This window comes from Equus asinus, chromosome X (assembly GCF_041296235.1).
Source record: "Equus asinus isolate D_3611 breed Donkey chromosome X, EquAss-T2T_v2, whole genome shotgun sequence".
NCBI classification, from domain to species: Eukaryota; Metazoa; Chordata; class Mammalia; order Perissodactyla; family Equidae; genus Equus; species Equus asinus.
The window spans coordinates 57,422,459-57,441,324 of record NC_091820.1 but is presented as its reverse complement, the minus strand read 5'-3'; the positions used below and the strand labels follow the sequence as shown (position 1 = coordinate 57,441,324).

The following is an 18,866-nucleotide window of genomic DNA, read 5'->3' as shown; positions in this document are numbered from 1 at the left end:
TACACCAACAATATGTTAAACGTTTTGAACTTTGCCAATCTGATGGGTAAAAAGTGGGACCTCATTTCAGTTGTAACTTGCAATTATTTTACTATGAATGGTTTGTTCTTTAAGCACTGAACTTAATGAAAAAGATGCAGTTTCAAAGCAGAATTGAATGGATATGCTATAATGTATATAAATCTGTATAAATCCTTAATGTTTTCACTGACCAACTCCTTTGGAACCTTAGTCGCCAGTCAAAAGCCAACTTCCCAAAGGTTTGCTTGGTGTCAGAGGTCTGTTCCTGCCATACTTTCTCACAAGCTAGCTATAACGGCTCGCTCTCCATACCACAGAAATTAGTTTGCTTTTTCTAGTCCACCTTTCCAGCATTCTGGCCTCCTTCGTGAGTGACATCTACACAAAAGGTATTCACTTAGTATCCTGGATAAGCCAATGTCCTGAGCAAAGGACTCTAGTCTAGGTACTGTCTCATGTATATAAAGCTTTTCAGGATTTTCTTCAAGATCTTCAGAATTTATAGCCCTTGTGTAGAGACATTGTTTTGAATGTGGTTTGTAAAGCAGTTTCATCTCACACTTCCTATTTTGAGCATCTCTGTATCATACTGGCAGATCTGTGCATCCCAGGGAATGGGGCAGCGTTTGGTCTGCTCGGTGGGGAAAATCCCACGGAGGCATAACCTGCTGGGTGCTCAGAAACTCTTATACAATGGGGAACTTCGGTCTCTAGGGGAAGTTGCCACTACGTGGTGTAACGTGGCACGTCAAATGCAGCTGAGAGAACACTGTGTTAAAAGAATCACTGTTAAGAATCACATAGCTGTGTTGGCAGTTTTATTTTTGAAGCAGTGTAGTATTCATGATATTCTTTATACTTTTTTGTATGTCATAAACATGGCATCGTAAATTTAGAAAACGTAGGTAGGTATACAGACATTGGCCCTGGAAGGGACGGTCATAACATAACCAATACATTTGAAGATGAGGAAATATTTTGAAGCTGACATTTCTCCCTTAACCAGCACTTGGTGATTGGCTGCTTAGTCTAGGACAAACAACTGGTGGAAGAACTGAGTGCCTTTTTTCCTGCCATAAACATTTATTTAAAAAGAAAGGAATTAATGTTGAATGGCCATTATGTGCCATGTACCATGTTAAGACAGTGGAGCTAATAATAACTGTCCTGGCAGATCCAAGTTGGCTAACTTATAAAACAAGTGTTGTCTAGGGACTTATTTTATGATTTTCATATTCTAATCCATCTATTCAATGTCCAATTCAATGTGTGAATAGTATGAGCTGATATTTGGCTCCCCTAGAGATGGTTTCAAAATGAACTTCTAGGATATACTGAGAATCAGATAAAGTCGTTCCAAGAGGAAAGGGACGACAGGTTAAAGGAGTCTGCTTGACTCATCTTTGAGAACCACCGACTGACTATCTACTGCCGCATACAGTGTACGCTGACCTTTACTCACCTGATTTTGCACCTACAAACCTACGACAGAGTTCATAAAATACAAGAATTATTCAACACCTTCTAAAGAAATAAACAGAATGCATAAAACATATTCAGTCTTTCATACAATTTTATTTTCTTCCTTCCACCATAATAATATGATACCCAAATTTTGTCTTAACTGGAGGATCTGTAAACACAGGCTTATCCAGCCCACTGATAGGCAAGGCAAATGCTGCTTCTTGAAATGGTCCCACCATGGACCCTCTGGTCATCCAACCCAAGTCGCCCTGCAAAACCCAAAAGATATGTGATGTCAAGTGGCCCTGAAGAGGGAATAGTTCTACTGTAGCTTGAGAATTTCCCAACACGAATGCTAAGGTTCCTAGGTTTATTCATCTGGGCTGCAAAGAAGTGGGCTTGACAAGGACAAACGGGTGGAAGAGGGCCAACCCTGGACTGAAGACCTACGCACTCACAATGTTACTGGGAGTCTGTTAGCTGTGGAAGTGTCACGCCTAGGTTTAGACAAAGGCGACCCACATTTAACTGTTTACAAGTTGGACATTTCTGCTTTTAAGATCTTTTTTTGAGGAAGAGTAGCCCTGAGCTAACATCTGCTGCCAGTCCTCCTCTTTTTGCTGAGGAAGACTGGCCCTGAGCTAACATCCATGCCCATCTTCCTCTACTTTATATGTGGGACACCTACCACAACATGGCTTTGGCCAAGCGGTGCCATGTCCGCACCCGGGATCCAAACCAGCGAATCCCGGGCCGCCAAAGTGGAACGTGCGCACTTAACTGCTGCACCACCAGGCTGGCCCCTGCTTTTATGATCTTTAAACCAAGATATGGCTAAAATTAATGGCACAACATAGAAGTAATCCCTACTGCTGGGTGTCCTCTGTGGGGGACAGATCATTTTAAATAATAAGAGCACCATACCCCTTGCCGGGCTTTATCTTCACTATATTGTGCAGCCACTTCATTGAATCTCATTCCAGACTTTAACTTTTCCATGGCTTCCATGATTCTTCCATGTTTTTCACACAGGATATGTCTGACCTACAAGGGAAAAAGTAGTATGTTCATATAATACTTGGAGACCCAAACGATTCTTTTCCTCACAGTGCAGCAGTCATATCTGATTACCGCCGTTAGTGAAAACCACATTAGCTGCTGGCAATGGAGAATCCTGGATGTCTGCCGAGCTGGGCGACGGCCACAACCCCATTTCCCACATGAAGAGAGTATCTCAGAACATCGACTTAGATGGAAAACAGGCACCTGGCTGTGGGAAGCTCCCAGCTCGCAGCTCTGACTACGTACCTCAATGGTAAGAGGAGGAAGAAACATGATCATGGTTGAGAGCTTGGGTCCTGGAGTCAAATCCCAACTCTGCTGTATATTCTTAGGTATGTTTTTAAACCTCTAAGTGCTTCCCCATTTGTGCACTGAGATAATAACAGTACCTATGTGTTCTCATAGGGTTATGAAGATTAAGATAATGCAGCTAGCACCCAATAAAGGTAGCATTCATCAGTGTGGGAAATATATGGGAAAAAACCCCACTAGGAAACACCTTTTACCAAAAGAGGCCCAATGTATAAAGCCCCACCACAATTCGACACTTTGAAAAAGTATCATATGTTGAATATCAAGAATACTCAACCCTTGGGGCCAGCCTGGTGGTGTAGCAGTTAAGTTTGCACACTCTGCTTTGGTAGCCTGGGGTTCACCAGTTTGGACCCCAGGTGTGGACCTACGTATCGCTTACCAACCCATGCTGTGGCAGGTGTCCCACATATAAAAAATGGCGGAAGATGGGCACGGATGTTAGCTCAGGGCCACTCTTCCTCAGCAAAAAGAGGATGATTGGTAGCAGATGATAGCTCAGGGCTGATCTTCCTCAAAAAAAAAAAAAAAAAAACCTCAACCCTGTAGAAGTCTTCAAATTTGACCTATGTTTCCATAAAGCCATGTTTTAAAAAAAACCACTATATCCTTAAAAACGATTTTGTCAAGATATCTGTTTTGCAGGATTTCCCATTTTTCAAACAGAATTTGTTGTTCCATATCACAGGTGATACACTGGCGTAGGGGCTAAAGGTATCTCCCTTATAAATTTAGACACAAGTAAACCAAGGTTGTCCTCAGGGTTCAACTTCTAAAATTGAGGGCGAGGGAATCCTAGGCCCACAGGAGTAATTCCTGACTGGAGGAGCTACACAGGAGATACCAACACAGCAAAGGAAAGAATGTGTCAAAAAGCAGGGCTCAGAGAGGCAAATGTCTATAGGATGTGTCCAGCACTGTCCAGGGGAGGCAGGGACAAACAATCTGGACACCAGAAAGATCACATGGGGGACAAGGATGGTTCATCAGACCTTGACTCGGCCGGGGTAAAACAGCTTCTAGACTGCCTCCCTCTTTCTGCTTCCACACTCACAAAGCAACCTTCCGGTTCAATTACTGGGAAAGTGCACACGACATTCATGATCACAGGAAGGAGGTACCATCTGCCACCTTCTAGAGGAATAAACAAGTACTCTGGTTCGGACAATTTGACACGTTAGACACAACGAGTCTGTAGTGCCCGTGGGGTTTGCAATTGTGACTGACCAACTGGCAACCGGATAGACTGGTGTCTTAGAAGAGAGCCAAGCTATGGAGAGAACTTGGGAGCGATCGGCATGGAGGTAACAGCTGGCTGTGGGAGGTGGACAGATTACTCGGGGAGGCTACGTAGAATGAGAAGAGGAGGAAAGCAGGCTAAAGATCCCTGAGGATATTTTCAGAATGAAGGGAAAGATGCAGTGAAGAGGGAACGGTTGAAGACAGAGCAAAGAAAGGGTGGAGAAATGAAGGAGCAAGGTCTGGCATTCAGAACACTGAAAAATTAGTAAGCCTTAAAGGAAGAAGGTGAGCAGAGAGGGGAAGGGGCGGGGGTGAAGATAACTTTGTTGGTGGGGGTCTGGAGAGTCAATGAGTTCCTGGTTACAGGTCTGGTTTCCATTTTCTTCTGAAAATTATAACAATATTTAAAAGTTAATGAGTACTTACTATTTGCTAGGCACTGTGCTATGCTTTACATGCATTATCTCGTGAAATCCTCACACCAACTCTGTGGGACTGGATCAGTGTTTCTCAATGCTGACAGCACATGAGAATCACCCCCAGAGCTTATAAAATACAAACCAAGGTCCAGGCCCCAGTCCACAGAGATTCTGAGGCAGCTGGTGGTCTGGGCTGGGACCCTAGGCACTGGTAGTTTCTGAAGCTCTCCAGGTGAATCTGATGTACACCAGGGTTGAGAGCCACTAGACGAAGTTGTCTGCCTACTGGAGCAAGGTGGTGGATGACTTGAGGTGAGTGGCAAAGGACTGCCGGGCAGTACTGGGGCCTAGCTAAGGTTCGAGATCAGGAATTAGTGGCCCCAAATCCCCAAGGCTGTGTGACCCTCGAGTAGGCCCAGCAGTTCTGGGTTTCAGTGTAAAGAAAGTAGACCACTGGACTGACCCTGGGTTGCAGTTTGGCGGGTGGATGCAGCAGATGACCAAAAGGAAAAGCAGTCGGGCTCCTTGATACAATGTCAAGCCCTGTAATCTAATTTCCAGCTATCAGGACATACGGGGCTTAGAGAACAGCACAAAGCCTGGGAGAGGTGGGGAGAACAGGGAGGGCTCGAGGGCCTGGAGGTCTGTGTGCAGAGAATAGAACAGGACTGGGGGAGGCAGGAAGTGGAGGGGAAGGAGGGAAGCTGTGCTCGGCTGGTGGATTTCAGAATCTGGACAGCTCTAGTGACACAGGGCCAGGGTGGGCTCAGGAACGGGGTCTAAAGCAGAGTGGCAGGATGTAGAAGGAGCCTAGCCCCTAAAAGGCTGGAGGGTTTCCAGGTCCCTCCCCTGCTGGGGCCTGCACAAATCCTGGAAACAACCCCGTTGTCCTCTAGCAGGTGAACAAACACACTACGGCACTTCCATTCCCTGGAACACTACTCAACAACACAAAGGAACAGACAAGTGATACACACAACAACTTGAATGAAAGCTCCAGAGAACTATGCTGAGTGAAAAAGCCAATCCCAAAAGGTTACATACTGTATCATTCCATTCATACAACATTCCTGAAATTACCAAATTACAGAAATGGAGAACAGCACATGAGAATCACCCCCAGTTGCTGTCAGGGGTTAAGGAGGAGGCAGAGGTAAGGGCAGAAGGCAAGTGGGCGTGGCTATAAAATGGCTAGAGGAGGGATGCTTGGGGGGATGGAACTGTTTGGTATCTTGACTGTATCAACGTCAATCTCCTGGTTGTGCTATCGCACTAGTTTTGTAAGATGTTACCATTGGGGGAAATAGAGTAAAAGGTATATGTATTATTTCTTACAACTGAATGTGAGTCTAAAATTATCTCAAAGGAAAAAGCTTGACAAAAAGGTTTAACCCTAATTGACTTTCCTAATTACATGCCACTCTTTTCTATATACCTCATGTACAGCCACACTGAACTTCTTTTTTTCCAGAGAGGGCAAGATGCCTCTTTAAAGCCATATGCAGTGGAGCAGTCTCCTAGGTTAGGTGCTTGTAAAAGTCAGCATGTAAAGTGAAAACTGCAGATAGCCAAAAGTACTCTACACATCCCTTGTGAAGATACCATACTGGAGACCAATGTCGGCCCTCATTAAGCCCAACATAGCCTGTCTCCCCTAGCCGTGTTGTAGCAATGACCACTTCCTCAGCTAAACCTCAGACAAAGTAGCTGGTTTGTATTTTGGGGCCATTTCTTATGAAAACTTATCTTTGGAGACCAGAACCCCACTGTGCATGGCTGGCTGCTCATACAAGAACGGAGGTCAACTATGGAAAAGCAGATTCACGTCTCCCATCTCATTCTCTCTCCGGGGCATAGGTTCACTGAGTAGAAAAGTGGGCAGAATGGCCCACAATATTTACATTCTCTCTCTTTTTCTTTGGGCTGCATGTGTATGGTTGGATTTATATGATGCAATTCTACTATCGCACTTCTCATACAACAATGAAATTTATTTCTTTACCTAACTGCTCCCAACTAGACTGTGACAACAGGGACCATCTCTTACCTGTTTTTCTTTTTGAATATCCAGAACTTAATGCACTGCTTGGCACAGGGCAGATGTCACTAAATCCTCACTGAATGAACGAATCAAAGTATGGGATCCCACATCCTGATTGGAACATGGAAATTGCCTTGCTATGCGGCACTAAATAGTATAGTTCTGTTTGCAGATTATATTTTTCCAGGGCAGACACTCCTCTGGGACTAGATCAAGTGCTTCAGGTAATTATTTGCAATTGTCTCCCACCCCCGTTTTCATGGTCAGGGCCCTGGCTTGGAGCTCACCAGTGGGGGAGCTATCTAATGAGACCTGTGCCTTTGATTGTTTATCTAAGCTCTTGGTTTTATAAAAGATTTCGTCCCGAGAAATAATTCATTTGCTTACTGGGAAGATCTAACTTAATACATTTTAAGGAACAATACTAAAGTATGAAGAAATTCTGGATGTCTGAGAAAGCAGTTGGGAAAATATTTAAAAGGAACTACTTTTCATAAATGAGATTGGTCCATATTTTCCAATTTGTGTTATCTTGATTTTATGTCAGTGTTAGGCTAGCCTCTTAGAATAGGTTTAGCATACTGTCTTTTCCTTTTATGTGTACCAAAATAATACATGTATATATGTTATTTATATTTAACATGCAAAAAAGGAACTAGTAACTCACCTTTACTGCATTGCCACCACCTTTGGGACCCTGAGCCTTCTTGTCAGAACTGTCACTCCCAGAGGCTGCTGCCCCTTTAGAAAAGAGATGACAGGTACTCATTTAAATTGCACCTTGATATTTACAGAAAGTTCCAACACACCAGGAGTTGATACTTCCATCATAGCACCAAACGTCAAAAGGGAATTCTGCCAGACACTTTACTACATCAAGCTAAATTAATCTGTGACAGAGGCCAGCGCCGTGGCCCAGCGTTTTGCCAGTTCGGATCCTGGGAGCGGACACGGCATTGCTTGTCAGAAAATGTGGAGGTGGCATCCCACATGGCACAACCAGAGGCACTCACAACTAGAATATACAACTATGTACTTGGGGTGGGGCTTTGGGGAGAAGGAGAAAAAAAAGAAGATTGGCAACGGATGTTAGCTCAGGTGCCAATATTTATATTAAAAAAAATCTGTGACTCACCTCTCTTAAAAAAGAAAATTCACACCCTACATAAACCCTTCATGGAAAATGGATACACAAGTGAGTGTGCTAATGGTTGAAAGAGTGCCAGAAGCCTGGTCCAGATTTTCTGGACCCAATTTAAAATCCTGCCTTCTAAGGGCAAACCCCTGAGCTCTTGTAAGATTTCTAATAAGCACTGCAACTGTGTATTTGAGTACTCACAATTCCAACAAGTAAAATCTCCAAGAACATATTTTAAATAAAGATCAAATTTCCCACCACTCATATATGGCTAAAGAATACATTCACGTCCAAATTTCCAGAGTCTCCTACATTACCCATTGATCTCTTCCTAAGAAAAGCTATTGATATTCAGATTAACAACTATTGGCAGCATCTTACATTTTACTACTATGTCAACTTCTGTGTTGATGGCAGCATATTTACTGTTAGAGGCTGATGTTCCTACGAACTATTGCTGGATTAAGTATTCAGTTCAATAAACATTCCCTAATACTAAGTTCTAGGCACTGGGGATACAAAGATGAAAAAGCCATGGTACCTTCCTTCAGGAAGCTCATATTCTACTGGAGAAGATGGATATGTACAGTTACGTAAACAGAATATTTCAGGAGAATAATCTGTGGACAAGGAGCCGTGGAATAACAGAGAGACATTTTAGCCAGCCAGGGAAGGTTTCCTGGATGAGTAGGAGCTCAGCAGGTGAAGAAAGGCCAAGGGTGAGGAGACACTCCAGGGGTGGGGAACAGCGCCCTAATTGCAGGAAACTACGGATAAAACCAAATCTGAGGTGGGAGTGCTGTGAGATGAGCCCAGGGGAGGGGGCTGAGGATTGGTGCATGAAGGCCTTTGGGCACCATTGAGGAACTTGCAATCTATCCTAGAAGTAATAGGTAGCCACTGAAAAGTTTTAATCAGGAGACTCCATCGTACTCGTCTTAGTATCTCCAATGCCCAGCACAATGCTTGGCACACAACAGCTGTTCAATAAATGTTCAACTAAACTGAAAACCCAAAATACCACCAAATGCCTAAGAAAATGTTACTGCTAAAGGAGTTCTATTACAATAGACTCTTAAGCGGTTTTGCTGCATATTCACTCTTGAACAATGCTGCCTATCCTGTCCTCTTCCCCGCAGAATACTGTCATCTTCTGATTGCCACCTCACTCCCTTTGATCAACTGAGGCCTCTGGCAGCAGCTTCAGGCTTCCTTTCCACCCTTGCTCCTGCCATCATCTTGGATGACCTCACCATTTATGCTGAAGAATCACACAACAACCTAATCTCACACTTCTGGACCGCCCACCCAAATGCCCATGCCCTCTCCTCCAGGCCGCCTGCTCCCAGGGGCACATGATAGAACTGTGCCACTCAGAACTGGTAATGCAGTCTCTGGCTACAACTTTGTTCTTCCAGCTTTCTCATGCCTCATTCCCACAACACTGACTCTTTGACTTCACAGAAACCACACCCCGCTTCAGTCCCTTTATCCTATGTTCCTCTAGACTATCAGACTTCTCCTTCCCTTCTCCGGCGGGACCCAGGCTTGATCATCTGAACTGCGTTCCCACTGGCACCCTATTTCTCTTGTGTTGCTATCCTTCGATTATCGTGGTCCAACAAAACTCCAAGGCTACACCTAGCTCTTTTCAATCCTATATTGTGGTAGTTGCACGGTCCTAGGTAAATCATGACTGTGCAGATCGTGTCCTCTACAAATTCATGGCCTGCAATCTCAGGTTCTCAGTCCCGAGGGTAATCCTTTGATCACTGTTTCATTCCCTCTCCCATCACCTTCGATGACTATTCCAAACCTTTACCACTCTCCCTAACGCCCCTACTCAGTCCCTGCCCCTCAATCTTAAAAATTACCCTTGTCTTCCACTTTCCTAAGAAATTGAGGCCATTAAGTATGATTTCCTACAAGCTCCACTCCTTCCCCTCTCTCTGGCCCGTTTTTACAACCACACTCATCCTCGTCTCTTGCCCTGTGACCTCGCCTCTTTCACCTGTGAGCGTAAGGTGTCCCTTCTGCTATTCAAAGGTCAACTGCCCCACCTGTCCTGAACCCCATTTTCTCCCAAATCTCACTTTACTGCATCCTTCACGTCAGCCTCACTCCCAAATTTTCCCCACTGTGAAGAAACAAGCAAAATAAGACTTTCTCTTAATCCTTTGTTCTCTTCTAGCTACCACCTAATTTCCATGCTTTTTCAATTAAAGCTTTGCAGAGAAGTCCACACTGATCGTCCTCAGCTTATTTCCTGGTCAGTCCTCTAGACACTGGCCACCCGCTGCCTCCGTCCGGGACCCCGGGAGTCGCCGGTCTGCTCTCTCCCCTCGCTCCTCACCCGACCCCATTCTCCCCGGTTGCTCTGACCGCTCTACCTTTCCCCGCTTTTCCAGAACCACTTTTTCCTTTGGGCGGCATCTGCGAAACTTGCCGTTGAACTCTAAAATGCTTCGGTTGCCGTACAAAGCCCCTTCAGGCCCCACGGGCATGTCCTCAACAAATGCCTGAAAGCGGCTTCGGAAGTGACCCTTCTTACTGCAGCTCCGGAAGCAGGCATATCTTGGGGCAGACCCAGTCCCTTAGCTCCCAGACCAATGGGGCTGAAGATGCCTGACCAATAAGAAGCTCGGGCCAGGTAGAGGGGCGGAGCCAAGGGGAGAACAGAGGCGAAAACCCCGCCTCTGCGCTTTTTGCTACTTCTTTCGCACGCTTTTGTTTGTGCCGGTGCCTCTGCTCCACGCTTCTTCTGCGCGCTTCCTCCGCGCGTGCGTGGCGGGAGCCTGGGGGCCTCTGCAGTCGCTCGGCGCCGGCTCTAGCCAATCCCGCGGGGCCGCCAGACAAAGGAAAAGCAGGAAGAGCCGAGGTGACTGCCCCCTCCTCCTGCCCCCGCCTACACGCAGGCCTGTCCGCCCTTCCAGTTTTTCTTTTCTAAGTTTTATTTTGCAGCTGTAGCTGATTGGGTTCAAAAGGTAGTTTTTTAAAAAAGGCGATCACCCCTCTTCCCCATTCAGAGCTCTGTCATGGAGAAAAACTGGAAGCAGTCTAAATGTCCCTCAGTAGGGTATTGCTTAAATAATGTTTCAAGCACAGAAAAGGATATGCGCCATTTAAAATAATATTAAGCTCTCTGTGTAGACAGGGGAAATGGCCTTAAGAAAGGTTAGAGACTAAGCTATAGAATGTGATTCCTTTTTGAAAAAGTATATAATATATGCATTTAAAGAGCAAGAAGGCTATGCAACAAAATGTGACCAGTGGTGCTAGTACAGGTTGTTGTGTATGTTTGTGTATTTTCGAAAATTTCTGTAATGGCGCAGCATAATATGGTAGTTAAAAGCATGGATTCTAGAGCCAGACCTCCTGGCTTCGAATTCCTGCTCCACCGTCTGGCTACTAGCTCTGTGATCTTGAGGAAGTTACCTCATCTCTCTTTGGCTCAGTTTCATCATTGGTAAAGTGGGGTTGATGACAATAGTACCACTTAGAGGGTGTTAAGAGATTTAAACAAGTTGGTATTTGTAAAGCACATAAAACAATGACTAGCTCATGGAGTGTTAGCTTAAGACGAATGAGTTTTGAATTTGTGCCCCTACACTTTCTCCCCTTACTCACAACCCCTCTTCCCCTAGTTTGTACATAAGGTCAGGGCTTTTCCTCCACTGCACAAGGGAGCTGTCCCAGCTTGACACTGCCAGCCAGAATATATAGGTCCTGCAGCTCAGAGTTTAGTTTTTGGATACAGGCTTGCTGGACTTGGGATACTTCATGCCCAAACCAGGGGATCAGGTATTTCTGAGACTGTGCCCACCCCAACTCATACATAACAAACAGCCCCCTCATTTTGTACTGTTGTGACTTCTGGACACAGCACGTCTTGGGCACTGCTTGTTTCGATTGGGAGTGATCAACTGTGGGGAACACATCCGGCACTGAGGGGATCATTGCTGCCCCCCTTCTGAGGTGGATCCCACCAGTGTACTGACTTTCCAAGTCTAGCTGGGAGATGGAGGGTAGGGTTTGACAATGACAGTGTGTCCTCATGTTCATTGGCTCATCTACAGCCAGGAGGCACCTTTACTTCTGGCTTTTCATAGAGAACAACCTTTCCTGCGACCACTGGCTACGGCAGTCTCGGAGTGGGAATGAAGCAGAGTTCAGATCCCAATCAAGAGCCAGCATTAAATGGCTGATGTGCCTGACAAATGCTTAGTGCCTGGGACATTGTGAGTTCTGTGTGTTCCAGCAGATAACAGCAACAACAATAACAAGCAAGCCTGTGCAAGTGGCTGAATTTGCCCAAGCAGTTCTTAAAGGCCAGTAGCTCCAAGGAGAAAAGGATGGGCGTAGGTCTGCCGGGGGTTTCAAGGTCAAAGTACTTTAAGACAGTCAGATACAAAATCATGTATCATCTCAACTATGCCGGATTCGTCACAAAAAGATGTGGGATGGGGGTGAAGAGGATAAAATCTTAAGTGTTATTTCTGGAATGTGAGTTTATGGCTAACTTTCATTGTTTTCTGTTTATATTATATTCTGTATATATCACTTGGCATGTATTTTTTTTATTCAAGGAAAAAAAGGCCATAAATGTTATTTGTAAAACAAACAACAGAAAAGCTAGCTTCTATACAGGGTTAAGCCTCCACCAGTCACTGGAGGCCGACTGTGGAGGAGTCTGTGGGGCAGAGTGACGAATGAGCAGAAGAGCAGGCAGGGGGGCAGAGAGGAGAAAACTTCAGCTTTGAAACCATGGTAACGCCTGCAGGAGTGTGCACGGTGAGTCAGAGCCAGGAATGGCCGCCGCTTGGATTTTCCATTAATTCTCTCCTCATACTGATTCTTCCACGCATTTCTTAAACAAGGAAAACCAGGAAGGGAACTGACAGCCCTCTTCCCAGGACAGAGCTTCACAAACCTTGACCCAGACTCCCTGTCCCAGCCCCACCTGATCCACAGCCAAAGGGCTGTGGTTTCTTCCCCGTGTGAGATCCCAGCAGAGCTTATTCTGAAAGGGGAGCTTGAAGCAACACAACACAGAGATCCAGTTGATCCCATTCAGAGGCAGTCAACGCGTGGGGAGCTCTAGGCCCAAGACTCTGGGGACAAGGGTAGAAAAAGGTCACCTTTGGAAATTGAAACCAGGAAAAATCGTATGTGGTGGATGAGATCAGCCACCTGCAAAAGTAGCCACCCATTGTGGCACTTGGATGCAGGTTTATTGCTGATGGGATGGATATGGCTCCTGGGCACAGCCAGTGGCTGAAGAGCTGCCTGCCTGGCATGAGCTAATCAAGCTTTGAACAACTGGTTTTTAAGAAAGGGCTTCAGAGAAGAAGATCCCGTCTATGTTTGTCCAGGATTGTCTAAACAAAAGAGCTGTGGTTTCTAGAGGACGTTACTATTCCAGTATCTAGTGAGGTGGATTTTTTTTGGAGGTAGTGTTCGTTTGAGACAGTAGAAAACAACCAACACAAATGGCAAATGTAGCATGAGCCAGGCGCTTTCCCTTCATGAGCTCTCTTTGTTTTCACAACAGTCTGTGGAGAATCACCATTGCCGTTTTAGAGCTAAACAAACAGGCTTGGAGAAGTTAAGAAATGTGCTCAAGGTTTCACAGCTCGTGTGGCAGGGTTGGGCTCTGAACTCAGGTCTGACTTCCAAGCTGATACCTTCTGCTTGATGACACTGCCCCAGGCTTTGCCATCCCCAAAATGAAATCTAAGAACACCGAGTTCCCTTTGCTCTGAGTGCGTGTTCTCTACGTCAGCCTCCCGGGAACCTGAGGCCTTAAAGGGGGGTACTCTGCCCAGGAGGTGCCAGGGCCAAGGTATGCCCCTACCATGGGACAAATAAGTTTGCCTCTGGTTTATGCATCAGTGTATTGGTCCTGAATAATCTGAAGGTGATTACCTCTGCCTACTGTGCTGGACCTCCCAAGCCTAGAAGCACAGAGGCGAGGAGAAGGAACATGGCATGGATAGGGAACAGTGGGCAGAACATTGTAGCCAAAGCAGAGAGGGGGAGTGGAGAAGAGGTCTTCTGTGTCCTCGCCCGCAGCAGCTGGTCTCCATGTCTAGTGGATTCTGCCTCCTAAACAGCTCTTCTCCCTCACCCCTCATCATTTTACAGCGAACACTGAACACTTTGCTCGGATTCACCACTCATCTCTTGTACTTATCCCTTGCCCTCTTCCCTGCTGCCTTTGCACATTCTCTGGACCATAGAAACAGCCTCCACGTTGGTCTCTCAGCTGTCAGTCTCACCCTCCTGCAAACTACCCTCTGCAGCATCTGAGATCTCTTAGAAACGCAGATCTAACACTCCCCCAGTTAAGACCCTTCACTGGCTCTCTGCTGTCTGAGAGCCTCCTTAGCCTGGAGTCCCAAGGGCCTTTCTGTTGACATCTGCAGCCTCATCTCTTGCTACTCCCCACTGGGCTCCCACCATGTCGAGTTACCATTTACAGGCCTTCAAATGTATAGCACTCCCTTGAGATTCCATGCCTTTGCACATGCTGTTCTCTCCACCTGGAACGCTCTGCCCCCAGTTTTGATCTAGCTGACTCTTGCTTACCTTTCAAGACCTTTCCTCCTGGAAGCCTCCCCTGACACTCTTCTCCACCTTCCCACAGACTGGGCTAGGCACACTCCTCTGTGCTCCCAAAGCACCCTAGGCTTAACTCTAACATTTGTGTGGCTTTGAGTGGTAGTCCATGCTGTAGACAGCATAGACCGCAGTTTGTTTAACCATTCATCCATTGCAAAACATTTGGGTTGTTCCAGTTTGGGGCTATTACAAATAAAGCAGCTATAAACATTTGTGTACAGGTTTTTGTGTGAATATAAGTTTTCATTTCTCTGGGACAATTTCCAAGAGTGTAATTGCTGAGTTGTATGGCAATTGCATATTTAGTTTTGTAACTGCCATACTGTTTTTCAGAGTGGCTGTACATTTCACCTCCCTACCAGCAATGTGTGGGTGATCCAATTTCTCCACCTACTCGCCAGCATTTTGTGTCATCACAATTTTTTATTTTGGCCATTTGGTTAGATGTGTACTGATATCTCTTTGTGGTTTTAATTTACATTTCTCTAATGGATAATGATGTTGAACATCTTTTTGTGTGTGTGTGTGTGAGGAAGATTGGCCCTGAGCTAACATCTGTTGCCAATCTTTCTCTTTTTTTTTTCCTCCCGAAAGCCCCAGTACACAGTTGTATATCCTAGTTGTAGGTCATTATAGTTCTTCTATGTGGGATGCCGCCACAGCATGGCTTGATGAGCGGCATGTAGGTCTGTGCCCAGGAGCTGAACTGACGAACCCTGGGCCACTGAAGTGGAGTGCATGAACTTAACCCCTGAACATCTTTTCATGTGTTAATTTGCTGTCTGTATATCCTCTTCAGTGAAATAAATGTCATGTCTTTTGCCCAGTGTCTCATTGGATGTTTTTTTTACTGTTGAGTTTCAAGACCTCTATATATTCTAGATATGAGTACTTTGTCAGATATGTGGTTTGCAAATATTTTCTCCCAGTCTGTAAGCTTGTCTTTTCATCCTCTTAAGAGAGATTTTTGCAGAGCAAAAGACTTTAACTTTTTTCTCTTATGGATCATGCTTATGGTGTCATGTCTAAGAACTCTTTATCAAGCCCTAGGTCCCAAAGATTTTCTCCTGTATTATCTTCTGAAAGTTTTATAGTTTTATACTTAAATCTATAATTTAGTTGAGTGAATTTTTATATAAGGTGTGAGGTTTAGATTGGAGTCCTTTTTTTGGCCTATAGATGTCCAATTATTGTTCCAGCATCATTTGTTGAAAAGCTATTCTTCATTAAGTTGCTCTTGCACTTTTGTTAAAAATCAATTGGTTCTACTTCTGTGAGTCTGTTCTGGATTCTCTGTTCTGTTCCACTGATCTATGTGTCTATCCTTCCTGCAATAGCACACAATATCATGCAGTCTTGATTAGTGTAGCTACATACTAAGTCTTAAAATTGGGTACAGTGATAAGGAAACTGGAAAGAGGGCTCACTGATTTGTTGTTTCCTGTCTCTCAGGGATCGCTGTCCTTCATTTTCTGATGTCCATTGTCTTGAAAACCATAATCCATAGTTTCATATATTCGGTCTGTTTGTTGTTGTTATTTCAGACAGGAGGATAAACCTGGTCCCTGTTACTCCATCTTGGATGAAAAGGAGAGTTCTGAACTTGGTATAAATGGCACCATCTAGTAGGTATTTCTCTGTATCTGGCTTCTTTTGTGAGTAGCGGCAGTTTGTTATTTTTCTAATTGCTGATAGTATTCCATTGTATGAATATTTTCTTTTGTTTTAATGGCTGCATAGAATTCCGTTGTATGATGTATCATAATTTATCTAACTGGTTTCCTATTGATTTACATTTAGAGATTATTTCTGGTCTCTTGCTATGGCAAACAATACTGCAATGAATATCTTGAATGTATATTTTACACAGATGTGAGATATCTGTAGGATAGATTCCTACACATGGAACATTTGGGGCAAAGGATATGTGCATTTTGAATTTTGATAGTAGTTGCCAAACTTCCTCCAAAGAAAGAGGACCAGCTAGCACTCCCACTGACCACTTGTAAGGGAGCCTGTTTCTCCACTAACCTGTTGTTCTTAAAAGAGCTGCCTTGATGACTTAATTAGCTAATAGTATAACAAAATCTTCCTATAAAATTTTTTCTCTGTATCCAGGCCATAGAACTGCCTCAGGAAGGGAAGTCTCCATCTAGCAAGGGTCTCTGATTACTTCAAAAATAAACCTCCTTCAGATCCCATCCAAGGCCTCTGGCCTAATACTAAATTGGCTTTATAGGGAACAGTGCCAGGGCAAGGTTCCAGTGTGGTAGTCTTTGCTCTGCTGAAATGAGATTTCTTAAGCAAAGTAAATGAATTACAGGCCTTCGTGGGGACTTACATCCTTTGGGACTAGGATTACACCTACAACATTTCCAGATAGTAATTGTTTTTAGCAATATTGGACATGTTCCTCTTTTGTAACCTCAACAGAATGCTTTCTCTGAAAAGGATATGAAATTCACATGGTCTAATGGGTCATTTTGGTGTCTCAAAGTTTTGCCTCTTCTAACTTAATGATGTCAAAGTATGATAGGTCTGCTTTAAGAGGTTAGTATGAGTCAAGTAGTAAGCAATGTTAATTGACTTAAAATAATACAAAAAGTGATGTGTGATGCATCTGTATATGTGGGTAAGTTTATAGTGAGTATAGCGAGGGTGGCACTGGAGCCCAGCTGTCTGGGTATGAATCCCAGTTTCGTCACCTACCAGCTGTAACATCAAGGTAAGTTACTTAACATTTCTGGGCCTCATCTGTAAAACAGGGTAATACGAGTGTCTTCCTCATAGGGTGTTGGGAGATTAAAAGAACTAATTCAAATGAAGCACTTAAAATACATGGTATGCTCTCAGCAAACAAACAATTATTATGTTTGCGTGAGCCAGTATTTTTCCTGTTTTGGCAAAATGTATTAATTATCAGAATCAAAGCTCTGTGAGATGGCGTCCTGGTGGATGGTGAGGTGTCTTACAGTGCAAGGTGCCTTCTAGCAAAACCTATGAGAACCTTTAGGAGCCACTCCAAAAGCAGAGGAGCAAGACACACACACACAGAGACGTGCTTAACAGCAATGAACAAATGTTCATAAAGACAGTTTATGCAGAGACGCAGAGAAAGCACCTCCGAGGGTAACTCCGCTGTAACCTTTTATTCCAGGTATTTGCCAGTGGGGCTTATTTACTCTAATTAGACACATGAATAGGCTAGTTGGAGGGGCAGGGCGAGGGCCACAGCTGGAAGCTGAACGGAACTGACTGAAGTATGGAAGTGTAAACAAACAGGGTCAAAGTTCAGGGATAGATTGAACAAGGGGGCGAGAGGGGAAGTGGATTTTGCGTAAGGTTTACACATCTATCTCCCTTTAGACTGTGAGTGACGTGAGAGCAGGGGCCTCATATATTAACCATCTCTCTAGGTTAAAGATGATTCAGTAAATATTTGTTGATGGAACTGAATAGAATTAAAATTAAACAGGCCAGGAGTGGTGTCAAGGATTTCAAACCGAGCAGGAGAGAACAGGCAGAGTGGATTCCTACAGGGTGTCTGGGAATAGTACCCCTGAATGCATCAGAGACAGATGGATGCACGAAATTGGCAAAACACCATTAGAAAAAAACAGACAACAAAACATTGCAGAAAATTTGGAAAAACTTTCTCTAATCCTATCTCACTACTAACAGCTACTGTCAGTTTCGTTTGTTCCCTTGTAGTGGTGGTGGTCCATATGTATATTACTTTTCATTCATTGATTCATTCAACAAATGTTTACTGAGCACACGTGCCAGGCACATTCTGTACATGTGTGCACGGTTGCGCTCATAATTTGCATACCATTTTGTAGCCTGCCTTTCCACTTACTGTAGCATAAGCCAGCATTTCCCCCAGTGTGTTTTGCTGAGCACAAGTCACCCCATGACCAAAAGGTTCCGTGGTCAAGAAGGCTTGGGAACACCACAGTTTAGAGCCCTCCTCTTGGCAGTTCACAACTCAATTTCTTTTCTTAGTTGTTCCTTCTCTGCTGGATGCCCAAACATTGGACAGCCCCAGGGCCCATCCTGGCCCCTCTTCTCTTCTCTATTTACTTTTGCTCCCTAGGTGAGCTCATCCAGTCTCAAGGCTTAAACTATTGATGTTCTTTCTTTTTTAAATCTACAACTTTATTGTTTTTTCTAGTTTCATGGAACAGTTCAACATCAACATTTACCTCATTTCAAACACACACACACTCACAGCATGGTATTGTATGGATGTACTGGAACTTGATTTGGGTTTCTTTTGTTTTTTGTGTGGTTTTTTGGGGGGTTAGGGAGGAAGACTGATTCTGAGCTAACATCTGTTGCCAATCCTCCTCTTTTTGCTTGAGGAAGATTGGCCCTGAGCTAGCATCTGTGCCCATCTGCTTCTATTTTGTACATGGGATGCCACCACAAAATGGCTTGATGAGCGATGTGTAGGTCTGCACCCGGGATCTGAACCCGTGAACCCCAGGCTGCCCAAGCAGAGCGTGCAAACCCAACCACTGTGCCGCCAGGCGGGCCCCCAATT

At 44.6% G+C, this 18,866-nt stretch overlaps 1 protein-coding gene across 1 annotated transcript; it reads right to left on the bottom strand.

The window, feature by feature from the left end:
• Positions 1-1,576: 1,576 nt before the first annotated feature.
• On the bottom strand, positions 1,577-10,239 carry PIN4 (peptidylprolyl cis/trans isomerase, NIMA-interacting 4). Its single transcript, XM_014847587.3, has 4 exons — positions 10,090-10,239; positions 7,229-7,302; positions 2,410-2,529; positions 1,577-1,754 (listed from the first exon to the last, which is right to left on the bottom strand). The coding sequence occupies exons 1-4, from the start codon at positions 10,130-10,132 to the stop codon at positions 1,596-1,598; spliced, it is 396 nt and encodes a 131-aa protein (XP_014703073.1). The 5' UTR covers positions 10,133-10,239; the 3' UTR covers positions 1,577-1,595.
• Positions 10,240-18,866: the final 8,627 nt, after the last annotated feature.